We start from the raw sequence: 18,539 nt of genomic DNA on the forward strand, positions 1-18,539 counted from the left end.
CAAGAAAGAAAGCAAAATTTATAAATAATTATAAATACCATCCTATTTTCAAAAAATGAAATTGTACTGCCAATGATGGATCATTGAAGTATTATTCCAAAGAAACTATACAAATGTTATGACAACAAAAAAGTAAACAAACAGTTAAATGGGATGTGGTATAGAAGAGATCTGTCACCCAGAGAAAGTCCCAGAAACTTTCTTTTTTGAACAAGCTAATGAAGATAGAATTTTCTGCCTTTATCACCAAATCCATTTCTATGTTCTTCATTGATTATGAGTCCAGGAGGAAATATCTCTGTGCCTCACAGACTGATTCCCATTTCCTCTGACTCTGGGGCATCCAGGAAAATGAGTGAAAAAACTGTGAGAAAAGCCATTTGGAATACTTTCTCCCTGCCAGGCTGTGAATTTGCAAAGAGCTAGGCAAACGTCGTACCTTCTGGACTATCTCACTGGCCCCTGAATTTCTGTGTTTTCTGGTGCACTCAAGTTACTCAAGTTGCTCCCAGTTTGAGATTCATGGATGCGCCTCAGGAAAAAAACACAGCAGTGGCTTTGGAAATAAGCTCGATAAACTTAACTGTTTTGCATTCTTCTTTCTTTAGGTGGAAAGCTGACTTCTTTTTTTTTTTAATTTTTAATTAGTGAATCACCGTGAGGGTACAGGTACAAATTTATACATTTTTGTGCTCATGTTTCCCCCATACAAAGTTCGAGAACCTATCCCTTCACCAGTGCCCATTCTCCACCACCAGTAAACCCAGCGTCCCTCCTAACCTCCCCAGTCCCATCTCCCCCCACCCAAACTGTCACAATGGCAGGGTATTCCCTTTCGTTCTCTCTCTCTGATTAGATGTTGTGGTTTGCAATAAAGGTGTTGAGCAGCCATTGTGTTCAGTCTCTAGTCTACATTCGGCATGCGTCACCCCTCCCCCGCATGACCTCCTACCACATTTTACTTGGTGTTCCCTTCTCTGAGTTGCCCAGAATGAGAGACCAGCCTCCAAGTCATGGAGTCAACCTCCTGGTACTTATTTCTACTATTCTTGGGTGTTAGACTCCTAGTCTATTATTCTATATTCCATAGATGAGTGAAATCTTTCTATGTCTGTTTCTCTCTTTCTGACTCATTTCACTTAGCATGATACTTTCCATGCTGATCCACTTATATGCAAACTTCATGACCTCATTTTTTTCTAACAGCTGCATAGTATTCCATTATATAGATGTACCAAAGTTTCTTCAACCAGTCATCTGTTCTCGGCCACTCGGGTTTTTTCCAGATTCTGGCTATTGTAAACAGTGCTGCGATGAACGTATAAGTGTAGATGTCATTTCGACTGTACTTTTTTGCTCCTCTGGGATATATTCCCAGCAGTAGTATTTCTGGGTCAAATGGGAGCTCAACCTCTAGTTTTTTGAGAATCGTCCATATTGTTTTCCAAAAGGGCTGAACCAGTCGGCATTCCCACCAGCAGTGTATAAGGGTCACTTTCTCCCCACATCCTCTCCAACAGTGGTTGCTTTTGTTCTTTTGGATGTGTGGTAGTCTCTGTAGTGTGAGGTGGTATCTCGTGGTTGTTTTGATCTGCATCTCTCTAATGATTAGTGATGTAGAGTACTTTTGCATGTCCCTTTTGGCCATTCTCTTCCTTGGGAAAGTTTCTGTTCATTTCTTCGCCCCATTTTTTGAAGGGGCGAAGTGCCTTATATACCATTGCTTTATATACCATTGATATCAACCCCTTATCTGATGGGTATTGTGTAAATATCCTTTCCCATTCTGTAGATAGTCTTTGTATTCTGGTCACTGTATCTTTTGTGGTGCAGAAGCTTTTTAGTTTAATGTAGTCCCATTTGTTGATCTCTGTTTCCACTTGGTTGGCCAGTTGCATGTCATCTTTGAAGATACCTTTATCTTCAATATCATGGAGGGTTTTGCCGACCTTGTCTTCAATGTACCTTATGGTTTGTGGTCTGATGTTGAGATCTTTAATCCATTTTGATCTGACTTTTGTGCATGGTGTCAGGTCGAGGTCTAAGCCCATTATTTTACATGTGGTTGTCCAGTTGTGCCAGCACCATTTGTTAAAGAGGCTTTCCTTGCTCCACTTCACATCTCTTGCTCTCTTATCAAAGATTAGATGATCATACATTTGGGGTTGTGTGTAGGGGTATTCCACCCTGTTCCATTGGTCTTCAGCTCTGCCTTTGTTCCACTGCTTTGCATTCTTCTTCCTTTAGGTGGCAAGCTGACTTCTGTTGACAGAAGAGTCTATAGAGATTCACCTTGGTCTTGAACCCTTCTCTGCCCCTGAAGAAGACTCCTCATGAGTGGAAGTTGGCTTATCAAGTTTCCCATGAATATCTGTGGTTTCCTTTTCAAAGACCTGCTGTCCAATGTGACCACGATGGCTTTAGTGTCATGACCACTCTGGGGATGTGTCTCAACATTAGATCTGATTAAACCTCTATCCCAGTCTGTGCATCTCCATCCCCATGTGGTATACTTCCCACTAGTGGTTCTTGTGGATTCTATCACTGACAGCTGTGTACCTGGGCAGCACACAGAACAATGGGATTTGAGTCTGTGAAGATTAGAAATAAAGTACATTTTGCTTATCTGAGACTCAAACTCTACTTTGTTCTTTTAAATTTTGTGTTATTATGGTAATATGTCCTTTTAATTTTTGTTTCCCTTATAAATGCTACAGAAGAATATGAACTCATATAAAATCTATTTATCTCATTTCCATAAGAAGCAGTTTTTTTTACGTTTGCATCAGAATCCTTTTTCTATGATTATTGATTTAAATAACATTTATATTTCTTTTCATTTGCCAGTTTAAACTACAGAATCATTTTTCTTCCCATATAAGGTTTTATGATATGACTGTAAAGTTATAATTTTTAAGAGTTGTAATAAAATAAAGTTGTCTATGGTATGATAATGCTTTTAAGAAGAGTTAAATAATATGCTAAATAAACCAAGTATGGGCAATTAGAAACAGTTTAATGTCACAGTTTTCAATGTTAAAAATTGTTAATTTTTTTTTTCCACTAAAGAATTTTAGTGGAAAAAATTTTTCCACTAAAGAATAAAAGTGCAAAGCATTACTTTGCCAGCTGTGGTGACAGTGTGGGTTGAGACATTCTCTCACATTTTTGACAGAAGTAAAATTTGACAGAATCAGCAAGAAGAGTCATTAAAAATATGTATAAATATATACATATAAAATGTATATAATTCATAGATGTATACATTTTACATGTATAAATATGTATAAAGACATATAAATATGGAGACATAATCATGAAATATAAAATAGGAAACCTTTATCTGATGTTAAGTGCACATTTTTTTCCTCTTCATTTAGTTTCTATTAGATTTAGCCCATGTTTCCTTAGCTGTACAGGAATGTTTGAGATTGATTAGGTCTGATATTTTCATTTGATTCTATTGCTTTGAGTACTAATTTATAAGAATTAGTATTTTGTGTGAGAGAAAGAGTAAGTCTAGATCATGTACAGCACACAGAGATGTATAAAACAGACATAGAATCACCCTTCTAGAAAATGCATTGGAAATTTTTCCTAGAGTTTCATATGCAGCTTCTTCAATATTATTCAGATTTACCTTCTGATTGGGCAGAGCTATAGCACAACTGGTAGAGTGTTTGCCTTGCTCGCAGCTGACCTGGGTTCGATTCCTCTGTCCCTCTCAAAGAGCACAGCAAGCAACCGAGAGTATCCTGCCTGCATGGCAGAGCCTGGAAAGCTACCCGTGGCATATTCCAAATGCCAAAAACCATAACAACAAGTCTCACAATGAAGACATTACTGGTGCCCGCTTGAACAAATTGATGTACAACGTGATGACAGTGCTACATTGCTACCTTCTGATTTTTGTATGTGTGAAATACAAACATGTCCTGAAAACACTTAAAGATTAAGGTTAATAGCAAATTTATTTATGCTGTGTGAACACTATACAAAATAGACATTTTACCTATATGCAAATGTGTATATATAGACCATGAAAATAAATGATGGTTCAGTTATAATATTCAGCTATAAAAAGTGAGAATGCAGTATTTGAAAGGCAATGATAAAATTTCTGAAAACAATGTCTACATTTTGATTGAGGTAGGTCATTTGAATATTTCCTGACTTCTTCAAAGCCTCCTAAGGAGGGCTACCTTGACTTCCATACTCCTCAGGAACATCCTGCAAAGCTCTCTGCAGAATTAGTTTGAGGCTCCCTCTTTGCTGTCTTCCCTGCTGTCTATAAGAGCCAACAAAGAGGTAAATGATGGGATTGACACAGCTGTTGACACAGGTTAATACATATGTCACTACAAGTACTATAGCAATGTCCCTGTAAGAAACAGTTGTCATCCAGTGTGAGAGAAAATAACTGATTCCCCAGGGCAGGCCACAGAGGAGGAAGACCAGCACTGTGACCCCGATGGTCACATACAGCCTGGTCAGCTTCATCTTCTGGGAGCCACACAGCAATCTGGCCAGCAGCACCAGGCTGGACCCAAACCCAAGCACAAAGGAGAAAGACAGCCAAGCAACAATGCTGAAATCAATTAGTCTACACAACTCCTCATCATATTCTCCAAACAGCAAACCACAGATCTCCATTCTCAGAATGGTCAGGATCAGGGACAGCACCCAGAGCAGGGCACACATGACAGATGACATGTGTTTTGGGCGGTGGCAACGATACCAGATAGGCGTTAGGACAGACAGGCAGTGCTCAGTGTTAATTGCAGTGAGAATATTCAGGCTTGCAGTATAGGGAAAGACAAATGCTAGAAAAAAAACTATTAAGAGATTTCTGGAGTATATTTCGCTATATCTGATCAAATGCATTATGGAGGATACCATGTGGGTGCATAGACAGACAAAATCAGCTCCTGCCAAGTTGAGGATATAGACGGAGAAAGCATTCCTCTTCATGCGGAAAGCCAGGAGCCAGAGCACCACAGCATTTCCTGCCAGCCCCAACAGGGAAATGATGAATTCCACAATGCCTGAGATCAGCAAAGCCATGTCAAGTTTTCTATAAAAGTCAAATAAATCCTGCCACATATTTTCAATCTCCCAAGGTGCGATAGTTACATCCATGCTCAGATACTCTCTGCTGGTGTTCCTGGAAACACAAATGAGAAAGAATTTTCAGTATGGTCACGGATCCCCTGGTCATACAGGTACCTGAGACCAGAGAGAAGCAACTTAGACAGTTTAAGCATCCCACACAGCTTTTACATGCTATATTTAGACTCTGGTTGATCTTTCTGAAATCCTGGGATTTCTCTACTGAATCACAATTTTTCACAGACATGCAATGTTCTCAGGACTTAATTTTCCCACTAGTTTCCTAGGCCATGTCCCATCACACAGTGTCTGCAAGGGAGTTTTCCTTGCAGTCTGTAGAGGCGGCAGCGAGACTCTGAGGCCACCTTCTTCTGCTCTGGGCTTTCTGTTCTTCAGAGGCACGAATTATTTGACATCTCAGTGACTGAACATCACCCAGTCACAGAAAACAGAACCCCAGGATATAAAGGAATATGACCCTGAAGTAGAAGGTCTGTTAAGGCCCACATGTCAGCTCTCTGAAAACAGAAAGCTCTTACTCATGTTCATTAGTATGTCCCAATGCCTCCATTTGTCAGGTCACAATGGGTCATTAGGATATAGATACCAAATGAGTGACGGATGGTTGGAACTAACCACAATTGTGTGTAAAGATGGGGTGGGTAAGATAGGGAAGAGGCCACTATGAAAATTATAACTGGGAATGGTCATGCTGGACAAAATTGGCAAGATTGGATGGTTAAAAGTAAGTAATGGACATTCTTAATAACCTTTCAGTATCAATGTTGCAAACCAAAATGCCCAAATGGAATGAGAGAGAGAGAGAGAGAGTGAGAGAGAGAGAGAGAGAGGGAAGAATGGATGGAAGGGTAGGGAGGGGGTAGGAAGGAAACAGGGATCATTGGTGGTGGGAAAAGTACACTGGTGAAGGGATGGCTGTTGGAATACTGTATGACAGAAATATAATCATGATAAACTTCGTAATGCCCTAAAAATTAAAAAGAAAAATAGGAAGAAGAAACAAAAGGAAAAATTTTAAAAATCAGATATGTAAAGAAGTATTTTTACTTATCCTTACTGAAAAGTTTTCATGTCTGACAGTATTCATTAAACATGCACAATGACTAGGTCTGTCTTCTGTGAGCTTAGGTACCTGCTAATAATATTGGAGATTGTTTATCATAATAAATAAAAGCTCAATAAAATTTTAATATTTTAGTATGGAAAAGGTCATTCAAGCAATGGAGAGAGTCAGAAGTGGGCCTGAATGAGAGACTTCATTATTTATTTAATCTGTTACTTATGAAAGTATAGAAGAGAGATAAGATTTGTAATTTTTTGGTATGCAATTCTATAGAGAATTCTTAGAAGAATGGGATAGGATATTGATTTTTAGGGATTTTTATTTTAGTATTTGTGGCACACCTGGTGATTCTCAGGGGTTTCTCCTGGCTAAGTATACAGAAATTACTCCTGGACATGCTCGAAGGTCAATATGGGATACTGGGGATGGAACCTAGGCTGGACTTATGGAAAGCAAATTCCTACTCAGTCCCCATGGAGATTGGTTATTGCTCAGGTGCCTTTTACCAGAGTGACTTGTGATTTAAACACAAATATTCTTTTGAACTTCATTTTGGAAAGAGTTGTCAAATCAAGGTGAAGAAGAGCTGCTGGTTTAGTGCTACTCAAGAAAAAATCTCTCTTGGGTCTTTTTTAAAAAAAATTTATTATTGAGGTGCCGGAGCGATAGCACAGCCTGTAGGGCGTTTGCCTTGCATGCGGCCGACACGGGTTCAATCTCCGGCATCCCATGTGGTCCCCCAAGCACTGCCAGGAGCAATTCCTGAGTGCAATGCCAGGAGTAACCCCTGAGCATTGCTGGGTGTGACTCAAAAAGCAAAAAAAAATTTATTATTGAATCACCATGGGGTACAGTTACAAACTTATGAACTTTCATGTTTGTATTTGGTTTACATCCTTCCAGCAGTGCTCATTCTCCACCAGTGATCCCAGTATCCCTCCCACCTCCCCCATCCCAACCCCCACCACCCCATCTTTCCTCTGTAGCAGGGCATTCCCTTTTGTTCTCTCTCTTGTTGGGTGTTGTAGTTTGCAATAGAGGTATTGAGTGGCCATCATGTATGCTCTATACTCTCCTTTTGGTACGCAGCTTTCAACCCGAGTGGGTCCTCCCAACATTCTCTACTACCTTCTCTGTCTCTGCTGCCTTTTCCCACAGCATGTGAGGTCAGTTTCCAAACTGTGGGGCAGACCTTCTGGTTCTTATCTTTACTACTCTTGGGTGTTAGTGTCCCATCCTGCTACTTTATAATCCACATATGAGTGCTATCTTTCTATGTCTGTCTCTTTCTGACTCATTTCACTCAACATGATACTTTCCGTGTTGATCCACTTATATGCAAATTTCAAGACTTCATCTTTTCTAACAGCTGCATAGTATTCCATTGTGTAGATGCACTAAAGTTTCTTTAACCAGTCATCTGTTTGGGGGCACTCCAGTTTTTTCCAGATTTTGTCTCTGGGTCTTTTTTAGAAAAAATTGATTTAACAGAACAAAACTGTTGACATTCAGAGGCTGAAAGGAACGCGAAGGAGAGGGCCTTTTTGGTCTGGAATGACACTGAAATCCAGCAGGTGGATGTGGTAAGTGAGATACCTATGTAAAGTGATAAAATTAACCCTTGAACTTCATATCTAAGTCATTGAAACCATTCAAATATAATGTAGAAAGAATGAAAATGCTAAGTAAATAATATCATTTCTATATAAAGAAAATAGAAGCACAAAGGGTTTGAGTGGTAGGTACCTGATTGCATGCATACAATTGGTATAGTGCTGTTCTGAATATCTAGGACTCAGTCAGTTACTTTTCCTTTACCAAATCTACAGATCCACTTGTAGAGTGGAATGGCACCTACCTAAAGAGAAGTGAGAAAAAGATGCCAGTAATGCTTCTACAGATCCTAGGAGGAATATATTGATTTGGGATTTTTTTTTGTATAGCCTGGGTTATATAATTTCAAATGTTAATGATATGTTGTAAAAAAAAATAAGGAGAAAGTGTTTAACACTTTAAAAAAATTTAACATTCCAGCATCACACAAGCACAGTAGTTTCACTTCCTTCCATCATTGACCCAGTGTCCCAACCCCTCCGTCGTCTTCCTACCTTATCTCCTCAACTTTATATGTTTCTGTACTGAAGTCCAGTTCTCAGTTTCCGTTGTTCTTGGGCATTTTTATCCCTTACATTATTTCTTTATATGAGACATATTATTCTATATATGCCTTTCTCCTAACTTCACTTACTATAGATCCACCCACATAGCAAGCAATGATTTGGATGTTACTTGAAGCCTCCTAAGAACAATGTTCAAAGGCACAAATCCCTTGCTACTAGAAAATACAACCTTTGTTCTATCAAGCAGAAGACTAAAATGGTAGGAAGACACTCTTCTTCCCCATCCCTGCAGTGAAAGGAAGACTCACTTTCCTAGATATGATGAATAAACCATCAAATATGTCTCGGATCTTGCAGTTTTGGTAGATAGACGAGAGGAAGTAAAATACAAACCAATTTCCGTCCATTGGGGCCCATATCCTATTCAATCATGTCATTGAACACAAATTTCAGTTGTGATAAGTGCTGGTCCTTTTTTCCTTTTGACAAAAACCTTAGAAACCCAAACCTTCTTCATTTTGTTGTGACTTACAATATGCTCATTTTTATAATCTCCTCATGTAGCATTATTCACTTTGACTATTTATTGTAATAGCCTTACTAACAAAGAATACAAATTATGGATAATAAATGAGTAGGGATCTGGGTAGGTCAACATAGGCCTTGGTCCAGGAGCCACGCCTAGGGAATTCCAGGTTTTCTGCCACGTTGTTTATAATGAGAGATGTTTCCACCCAGTGTCTCTGAAGGGGTAGATTCTGAGAAGAAATCAGGGTTATAGATACTCCTCAGAAATATTACTGAAAGTGTGGGAGCAGGACTGCCTGATTCTCCATGGTACCAAGCAACTGGGCCCTGTCGACACTGGTCACCTCCTTTGAGCAGAGGAGAGGTTAGGCACCTACTCCTTGCATTCTACCTTTCCTTTCTTCCCATAGCTGGTGGCTACATGTCACAGAAAACCACACAGTTTTAATGAAATTCTTTAACATTTCAATTCTTCTTTAAAATTCGAAATATATGAAAAAGTGAGAATATGAATTTTCAAGACTTTAGCTATAGGTCAATTTTAGCTATTTTAGTTCATTTAAACCACATTTGTTATTCTTTCTTCAAATATCAAAATCACAAACACAATGTAATTACAAATATTTGCTTACCACCATATTTTTAACTAAAAGTCAGATTGTATTGGTTATGATTTTTATAATAGTAAGAAATGAGAGATGATAAATCATTTGAAAGAAATTATACAGATGGAGATATGACAAGAAAAAAAATAAAGCAAACAATTATATGGAATATGGTGAATAAGAGATCCATCACCCAGAGAAAGTCCCAGAAACAACCATCTGACAAGCATACTACAGAAGATAGAATACTCTGCCTTCATCAACAAAGTTCACTTGCATATTCTCCACAGTTTATGCATCCAGGAAAAATATATCTGTCTCATAGAAGCCTTTCTAGTTCCTATGATCTGATGTGTCCAGGGAAATAAGATGTGAAAAAAATTGTGAGGACAGTAACTTTAAATACTTTCTCCCTGCCAGGCTGTGAGTTTGTAGTGACACAGATCGGGAGTGGGCAACACAGACACCCTAACTGTTGTACTTTCTCACTGACTCCTGAATTTCTGTTTTTTCTTACCGTACTCATATGGCTTCAGTTTGAGATTCATGGATGTATGTGCCTTAGGACAAAACACAGCAGTGCTTTAGAAATAAGCCTGATAAACTTACCTGCTTTGCATTCTTCCTTTGGTGGCAAGCTGACTCCTGTTGACAGGAAGGGGTTGTAGAGATTCACCTTCCTTTTGAACTCTTCTCTGCTGCACAGAAGACACATTAGACAGAGTGGGAGAGGATGAGAAGGGGGCTTAACATTTAGCAGGAGCTCTTGTGAGTTCCTGTTCAGAGACCTGCTGTCAAATAAGAGCATAATGTCTTTGGTGTCATGCACTCTCTTGGGATGTGACTCAACATTAGATCTGATAAAACCTCTATTTCAGTCTGTGCATCTCCACACCTATGTGGTACACTTCCTTGCAAGTATTTCTAGTGGATTGTCTCAGTGACAGCCATGTACCTGGGCAGCAACAAAAAGCAATGTGAGTTGGCCCTGTGAAGATTTATAATTCGGAATGAAATGCACTTTCCTCACCTGAGACTCATCTGTATCTGTCGCCTTTAAATTGTGTATTATCATGGCAATAATTCATGTAGTTTCTATTTTTCCTTACAATTATTTACAGAAATATATCAACTTATATGTAATCTACTGATTCTATTTCCGAAGCAGCATTTTGGTTCACTTTTGCATCTAAATTCATTTGCTATGATTAACTATCTGAAGAACATGTACTTTCCCTTTAATTTGTCAAATAAACCAGGGAATCACTTTTCTTCACAATAATATTTTAGGATATTGCAGGAAATTAAATTTTTTTCGGGTAGGGAATTAAATTTATTTGTGAGTAATGTGGTAATAATTTCAAGTAATATTGAGTAATTTGCAAAATAAACCAAGTGTGGACATCCAGAAATGATACAGAACCACAGTTTCCAATGACGTAAGTGCAAATTAAAATTACTCAGAATTGTACTTTTCCCCCTAAAGAATGAGCGCAAAACATTTCTTCATCAGCTGTGGTAACAGTGTGGGATGACACATATATACACATTTTTGATGGACGTGAAATTTGGCAGGGTCACCAAAGTAGGGACATTCAAAATATGTATAAAGACATATAAATGCCATACATTTTCCTCCCTTAGTTGAGGAGTAAATGAGGAGTGCCCTCTGGCAGTGTGCTCCAAGCCCCACACAGAGGTTGGTCTTGATACTTTTAAAGGCCAGTAATGACTGGAGAAGAGAGTAATCATACATTCTGGCCTACACTTCCTTTTCAAGGCTAAATTGAAATAGTGGCAGTTGACACAAAAGATTTTCAAAAGAAACAGAATTCCTTCACACAGGGGGTTCACACTCACAGCAGGGCAATTGGGATTTTCGAGGAGGGGCTTTTTTAATCTATCTGCCTCCATCAGATCCCCCTAGATTTCACCATGTTTAATTCTTAAAGGGAAAATGGTCAAAGTTCCATCTACTTAAACTCTTTCCTGCTGACACAGGGACACTGACCTTGCCTGCACAAGGGATGAAATCTCAAGCTACCTAGATTTTTTTTTAAAAAACTGTCGGCATTTTTTTTAAATTTATTTTATTGAATCACCATGTGGAAAGTTACAAAGTTCTCAGGCTTATGTCTCAGTTATACAATGCTCGAACACCTGTCCCTTCACCACTGCCCATATTCCACCACCAATAAAAACAAAAACAAAACAAAGAAGAAAGAAAAAAAAAACAGTATACATCCCACCCCTCCCCCCAACCCCTGCCTGTGTAACTGATAAATTTCACTTCTTTTTCTCTTTACCTTGATTACATTCCATATTTCAACACAAAACTCACTATTGTTGTTGGAGTTTCAACACAGACTCACTATTTTTGTTGGAATTTATCCCCCAAGAATACAGCTCTATTGACAAGGAAATATTTGACAATTAGTTTTCCACTGATGAGAATGAAGATATAAAAAAGTCGTGCGGCCGCTACTGCGGCTGCGTGGTTTACAATTTCTGTATTTTAGTAATTAAGTCCAGGGAGATTTAAGTTGGAAATTGAATCATTTCCCTTCCTGGAGCAGCATGGAGCAAAAGCTTAGTTCACAGTCTGGATACATTGTTGCAAGCACTCGCTGGAACCCCAAGTCATATAGCTGCCTCTGGCTCCTGCTTGTTGTGCATCCAAGCGGCTGTGCAAAGGCATGGCCCCCCGGGTCGAATCTCGGCCGGAGCCCGAGCTCCAGCCCAGGCCCGAGACTGCCCAGGTGTGCCGCTGTTTCAAGTTCAAAGCACTTTTTTTTTCCGCGACACAAAGTTCATACCTGCTCAAAAGACCCATAAAATGTTGGACACCACGCCTCCTCCGGGAGGAAAGAGAGACCAAGGAAGAAGGATATTTCCTCGGTTAGCTGGCTTGGGGAAAAAGCTTAGTTCACAGTCTGCATACATGGTTGCAAGCACTCGCTGGAACCCCAAGTCATATAGCTGCCTCTGGCTCCTGCTTGTTGTGCATCCACGCAGCTGTGCAAAGGCCAAGCTACCTTGATTTTTAATGAGCCCCAAACAATGAATTTGAAAGATCAGATCAGTTAGTTCAGTAAGGAATGCTACTTTGAAAGGACCAAACCTTGGAGACAGAAAACAAATGACAAATGCTCAGGGTTGCAGAACCAATCATCAATAGCATGGGAAGCACAGTTCTGATTTACTTCCTTCTTACTACTCTGTCCACTTCTTTCACTAATATTTCACTGCATTAGTCCAGATGTCAGTAATTTTCAGCTTCCCTTTATACATCTCGTTCCAATGCCCATTCTTCCTCTTACGCAGAGCTTAAATAAAATGTTCTCTTAATGGGATATTAATCCCATGATGGAACAAGAATTGAGAGTCGTTAAAAACTCTGTTCTCTCTAAATGTATTAACTAAGAATGAATACTTAGGACCAATTTAGATGACCACTATCAGAACCTTAGGCAATTGACAAGCTGGGAGAAAGCAATTCATCCTGCCCTTTGAGCTAAGGTCCCCCCTGGTAAAGCTTTGGCTTCCACTTTTGTGGCCAGACTGGTAGAAGCATGTTCAAAATTAAGTTTCTTTATAGACAACACAGCTTACTTACTAAATTACCCAATTATCCAATCACCTTTGTAGAACTAGAATCTGATTCTTACAGAAAGCAAGTTACAGAAACATAGTTCTCTCCTCTTTCATCTTAAATTTGCAAGACAGCTTAACAAACATGGCTTGTTCTTCTGCATCAGCACAGCAACATAGAAGAACTCTCCATTTAGGGTACCCTGTTACTTACTGAGAAGTCCTGGGGATTGGTCAAAGACAGAGCAGGAAACAAGCCAATAACAGCATTTCATGTTTTGCCTCACATCAGGGCTCCATCAGGCTGGATCATAAGATGTGAAGATCAGGTCCCACAACAAACTAGAAGTAGAGCCTTCAGGTTGAACTGGGCATGACCTCTGGCCTCCATAGGACTGTCCTGGCAGTCAGGAATCCATCCCATCCCTTCTTCAGAACTGGGAGATATCTCAGCCTCCAGAATTTGACACTGAGGTTGGGGTCTGGGCTGAATCAGTCATTGCAGATTTTCAGCTTCCTAATTTTCCTTGGCACAGACAATGTCCAGTCCTTCCTTAGCATGCCTGCCTTTAGGGTCTTTTTGAGGTTTGTAGGTTACTTGAAGCAGTAACCGTTAAATGCCTGTTCCTGTCATTTAGACCAATCCCCTGACTATTTCCCTAGAAGAGGGCTTTTGGGGTCCCACAGTTGGTTTTCCTGTCTGCACCAAGGTTAGACCCTATTGAAGAGAGGAAAGGCTTTTTTCTGGGTTCATGCGAACAAACATAGTGCCTTAATGCTTCATGGTACTGAAGAGAGAAAAGCACATATTTCACCCTCACTCACAATGATATATACCTGTTTGCTATGGGTTCTAGTCAAAAGAAGCATTGAGTTCTGTAGAAACAGAATATACAGTTTAACATCATGTCTAATTCACTTAGTTCCATGCTGAAAAACCTTGATTTCTAATGATCTAAGAGCATATAACAGGAGTCAGGATACTAGACCAATTCTGCAGATAATTTAAATAATTTCTTATAACAATAGTTTGTTCACAGTTTTCTTAATATAGCTTGATCTACCAAGAAATTTGGAAAGAAGTTGCTAATCACTATCCCAGTTACCATGACTAAACTACACTCTGCAGTACTCTTTCAAAAGCATTACATTGGTTTTATATTTTTTATTTTGTTTTTAGATATTCAGAAGTTTTGGGGGGTATGGTGCCGCCAGCAGGTCAACCTGTACCTGTGGGGTGAGTGTATCAGCAGCCTGATGGTGCCTTCACACTTCCAGATACCCCAAAGTTGCTGCTGTGCATTTGGCCAGATCCCAACAACTTGGGACCAATTTTACCAAGAAATTAGATGGCGAAAAGTTAGGTATGTGGGAGACACTCCCACCAACCACCTACAGATCAGATATATAAGCTCAAAGCTTCCTTCCCTCTCAGAGAGCCTGGCAAAATACTGAGGATATCCCACCCATACAGGAGTGCCTGGAAAGCTACCCGTGATGTGTTCGATATGCCCAAAACAGTAACAACACTATGCTCTTCTTGTTCCTGAAATGAGCAGATGCCACTGAGCTACACTAGCATGCGACATGGACTAATGGAGACGTTACTGGCTCTCACTGATGATAATGATACAGTGACAGTGATTCAGAAGGTTTACAATGGTAACAATTAAAGATCTTATAACATAATATCTACTTGATAAAAGCTCACTTTACATTAGAAACTTTATCTTTAGAATTCCAATTTCTAGGGAAACAGACATAAAATATTAAAACACTCACAGAAAACAGAATAGTTATTTTTCATTTAAAAATATACTTGGGCAGCTCATAGCCATGTGCCTCAATCACACACTTCCTCATCTTCAAAAACCACTAAAGCCTGTAGCGGCTTGAATTTCAAAAGTGACTTCTTTTTTTTTTTTTTTTTCAGTAAAAGAAAGCTGGTCTGGAACCTGAGCAAGAAAAGCCAATATGTTTAACTTTTATCAAGGCACAATTCTTTGGTTTCAGTAGCTCCTGAAATTTTGGTTACCAACAATCTCAGAAATCAAATAAAATATTGGTAGGGTATGAATTTTGCAATTAATTCTACAATTTTAGAACCTCACATTTTAACCCATTACTCTTTAAACTTGTTCTCATGTACCACATTAATTTCAACTCACATTCTAATAATCAAATGCATATGCAAATATACATCAGCATATCAGCATAAGAAAACCTTCAAACCATGAACTTATGAGATGTAAGAAAACCTTCTTTGGCTTAATTTTAAAGGTTCTTAATTATCTCAAATCACAAAGTTTTTACACCAGATACTTTAACAATTTCACAATTCAACCATGCTTTCAGACACAGAAAGAGGCCATTGGTACTCACCAAACTTTCAAATAGCAACATTAGAAAACAGACTGTAAATGTTTATGAAAGCATGAAAAAAACTTCGTTTTGATTTGAGCCTAATATTTTCTTTGCACTGTTTCAAAACACTGTTGTTTATTTTTGTTTTGTTTTATTAACCAGGCAGGGGTCTCTCAACCAGTTCCTGCCAGACCAGGATGTAAGAGGTCTGGTCTGGGTGTCCTCCTGGTCCTGGAAAGAAAACTTTAACTTTTCAGAATGGTCCCCAGATCAAAAACACCTTTCGCTAGCCAGCTTATGTTGAAGGCTGGCAGAACAAAGCGTTATCAGTTTACCTCTCTTCACCTCTACCAAGAGGTTGCTGCCCCTGGTCCTGAAAAACTGAAGCGGTCAGTCACAAGGGAAAGTAGGGTCCTTTCTGACCCATGACTAAATGGTGAATTGGGAGCCAAAGACAACAAGATTCACTAGAAAAAGGACAAAGAGACAACGCAAAAATACAACACTCAAACAAGAGATACACAATATCCGTAAAAGACTTCCTGACAATGCGCGCTCCAGATTCGGATGCAGATTCAGGCAGCCTGAAAGTTTCCTTACCAAAAGGCGTCCACCAATCTTGGGGCGTTTCAGAAATAGTAGGGACGTCTCCCACACTACCGACCAGCGACCTTCCTGCGCGTCTGCCTAGGTCCTCTGCCAGTCTCCCAGAGCGAACCCTTCCGCTAGTCCTCCTGACTAGCGTCCTGAGAGTTTTCTACCGAAGAAAGATCCGGTTCAGTCCGTTTTTTCTAAATCCGGCAAACCTGAATAAAGTTCCTATATAGTATGTGGAGGGATCTCAACCTCTAGGGTTCCCTGCCCATGTACCAGATGTTTTGCCCTAGTTTCAGATCCCCAATTGTGGAGTGACCAAGTCCACACACGGTAATGCAAAAGCAAAGGAACTTTATTACTAGCTCGAGTAAGCGCTAGCTTGAGCCAGGGTCCAAGTATCATCCAATACAGTGGAATCTTAACACGGACCCCGACTCCAACTCACAAGCAGTTTATAGAGGGTTCAGTTAAGAAGCGGTCTACTTTTAGCATTGCCGTATTCCAACAGTGCTCAGCAATTAAACAGCAGGTACCAGTAACAGTTTGGGGTTCTTTCCAAGAAGGGTGCGGCAACCCCTCATAACTGGACAGATCCAAGTGCCCAGTTTCTTATCTAGGTGAATTACTCAACTGGGAGTTTACCAGAAACTGCAGTCCAGCTCTGGTGAAATAGAAACTGAAGCCTTGTTGAGACTTATGTTAGCTACAGCCTGTCATGGCATCAGTTTGGCCCTCACATTCAGAATAGCTAACTTTGTGTTGCCAGCATTGTTCTGAGAGCAAGAATAAAAGGGATGCATCATAATCTTTGACTTAGGCTGAAGTATGAAAGTAGCATGTAAAACATAATGGTAGCACTGTAGCACTGTCGTCCCTTTGTTCATAGATTTGCTTGAGCGGGCGCCAGTAACATGTCCATTGTGAGACTTGTTGCTACTATTTTTGGAATTTTTAATACGCCTCGGGTAGCCTGCAAAGCTCTGCCATGTACTCTTGGTAGCTTGCCAGGCTCTCTGAGAAGGACAGAGAAGGAATCGAACCCAAGTCGGCCATGTGCAAGGCAAACTCCCAAGCTACTGTACTATCACTCCTCACACCCAGACCAAAGGATTAAAAATAAGCCTAACGTCAGAAAATAGGGCGATAAAATGAACAGAAAGTATCAATGAAGAAATCCAAATGGCCAAAAAGCACATGAAAAAGTGTTCTTTATCGCTAATCATCAGGGAGATGCAAAGCAAAACAGCAATGAGATATTATCTCAAACCACAGAGATTGGCACACATCCAAAAGAACAAAAACAACCGGTATGGGAGTCGCAGTGGGGAGAAGGGGACTCTCCTTCACTGATTATGGGAATGCCTACTGGAAAACAATATGAACATTTTTCAAAAACTTAGAAATTGAGCTCCCACTTGACCCAGCAATGCATCACTTCTGGAAACATACCCCAGAGATGCAAAAAAGTATAGTAGAAATGACATCTGCACTTGTATTTATAATAGCCAGAATCTGGAAAAAACCTGAGTGCCCGAGAACAGATGACTGGTTAAAGAAACTTTGGTACATCTATGCAATGGAATACTATGCAGCTGTTAGAAAAGATGAAGTTATGAAATTTGCATATATGTGGATCAACATGGAGAGTATCATGTTAAGTGAAATGATTTGGAAAGAGGGACAGACATAAAATGACTGCACTTATTTGTGGAATATAAAGTAACATAATGGGACACTAACACCCAAGGACAATAGAAATAAGGGTCAAGAGTATTGTCCCCCCTTGGAAGCTGATCTCATGCTCTCAGGGGAAGGTAGATGGGATGGAGAAAGGAGCACTAAGTAAATGATGGTTGGAGGAAGTGCTCAGGATGGTAGATGCATGCTGAAAGTAAACAATGGAATAAAAATAATGTTCGCTTGATTCCTGTATTGCAAAATATAACACCCAGAAGGACAGAGAGAGTAAGAGGGCATGTGCCTATACGGAGGGAAGGGGACATGGGAAGTGTGGGGGTGGGCGGAGGGATAATGGGAACATTGGTGGTGGAGAATGGGCACTTGTAGAAGAATGGGTATTTGAAAAATATTAAGTCCAACAGAAATAAAATTATACATATATGTATGTGACTAGCTTTTATTATTTTATTATATTTTATTAGACATTCTGGTACCATGATGTACATAGTTATTCTTAGCAGAGTTTAGGCATGTAGTGCTTCAATACAGTCCCACCAGCAGTGCTGACTTCCCTCCACTGATGTTCACAGGTTTTCTCCAAACTGTCTGCGTTTTTGACAGGCACATTTCTAAATTTGATTGTTGGACTTTTGATTTCATACTTACTTTCTTTGATTTCATACTTACTTACTTTTGATTTCATACATACTTACTGTTGGCTCTGAAGTATAGATAAATACACACATCCCATGTCGGTACTAACAATGTGCTCAAAGCCTGGAATCAGCATCCTGTTCTGTCCCATGCCTCTAGGTTTATCCCCCTCATTTTTTCCCTTTCCTGTCCCTGTCATTACTGTAT

General features: G+C 39.7%; 1 protein-coding gene across 1 annotated transcript; it reads right to left on the bottom strand.

Annotated features, from left to right (window-relative positions):
* Positions 1-4,188: 4,188 nt before the first annotated feature.
* Positions 4,189-5,064, bottom strand: LOC101555536 (mas-related G-protein coupled receptor member X2-like). Its single transcript, XM_004607952.3, has one exon. It carries the CDS (start codon positions 5,062-5,064, stop codon positions 4,189-4,191), a length of 876 nt encoding a protein of 291 aa, XP_004608009.3.
* Between the last annotated feature and the right edge of the window lie 13,475 nt (positions 5,065-18,539).

The sequence above is a fragment of the Sorex araneus genome, chromosome 6 (assembly GCF_027595985.1).
Source record: "Sorex araneus isolate mSorAra2 chromosome 6, mSorAra2.pri, whole genome shotgun sequence".
Lineage (NCBI taxonomy): Eukaryota > Metazoa > Chordata > Mammalia > Eulipotyphla > Soricidae > Sorex > Sorex araneus.

Excerpts from the sequence above, each read along its gene's own strand:
- LOC101555536 (XM_004607952.3), bottom strand. The coding sequence starts at position 5,064 with ATGGCTTTGCTGATCTCAGGCATTGTGGAATTCATCATTTCCCTGTTG.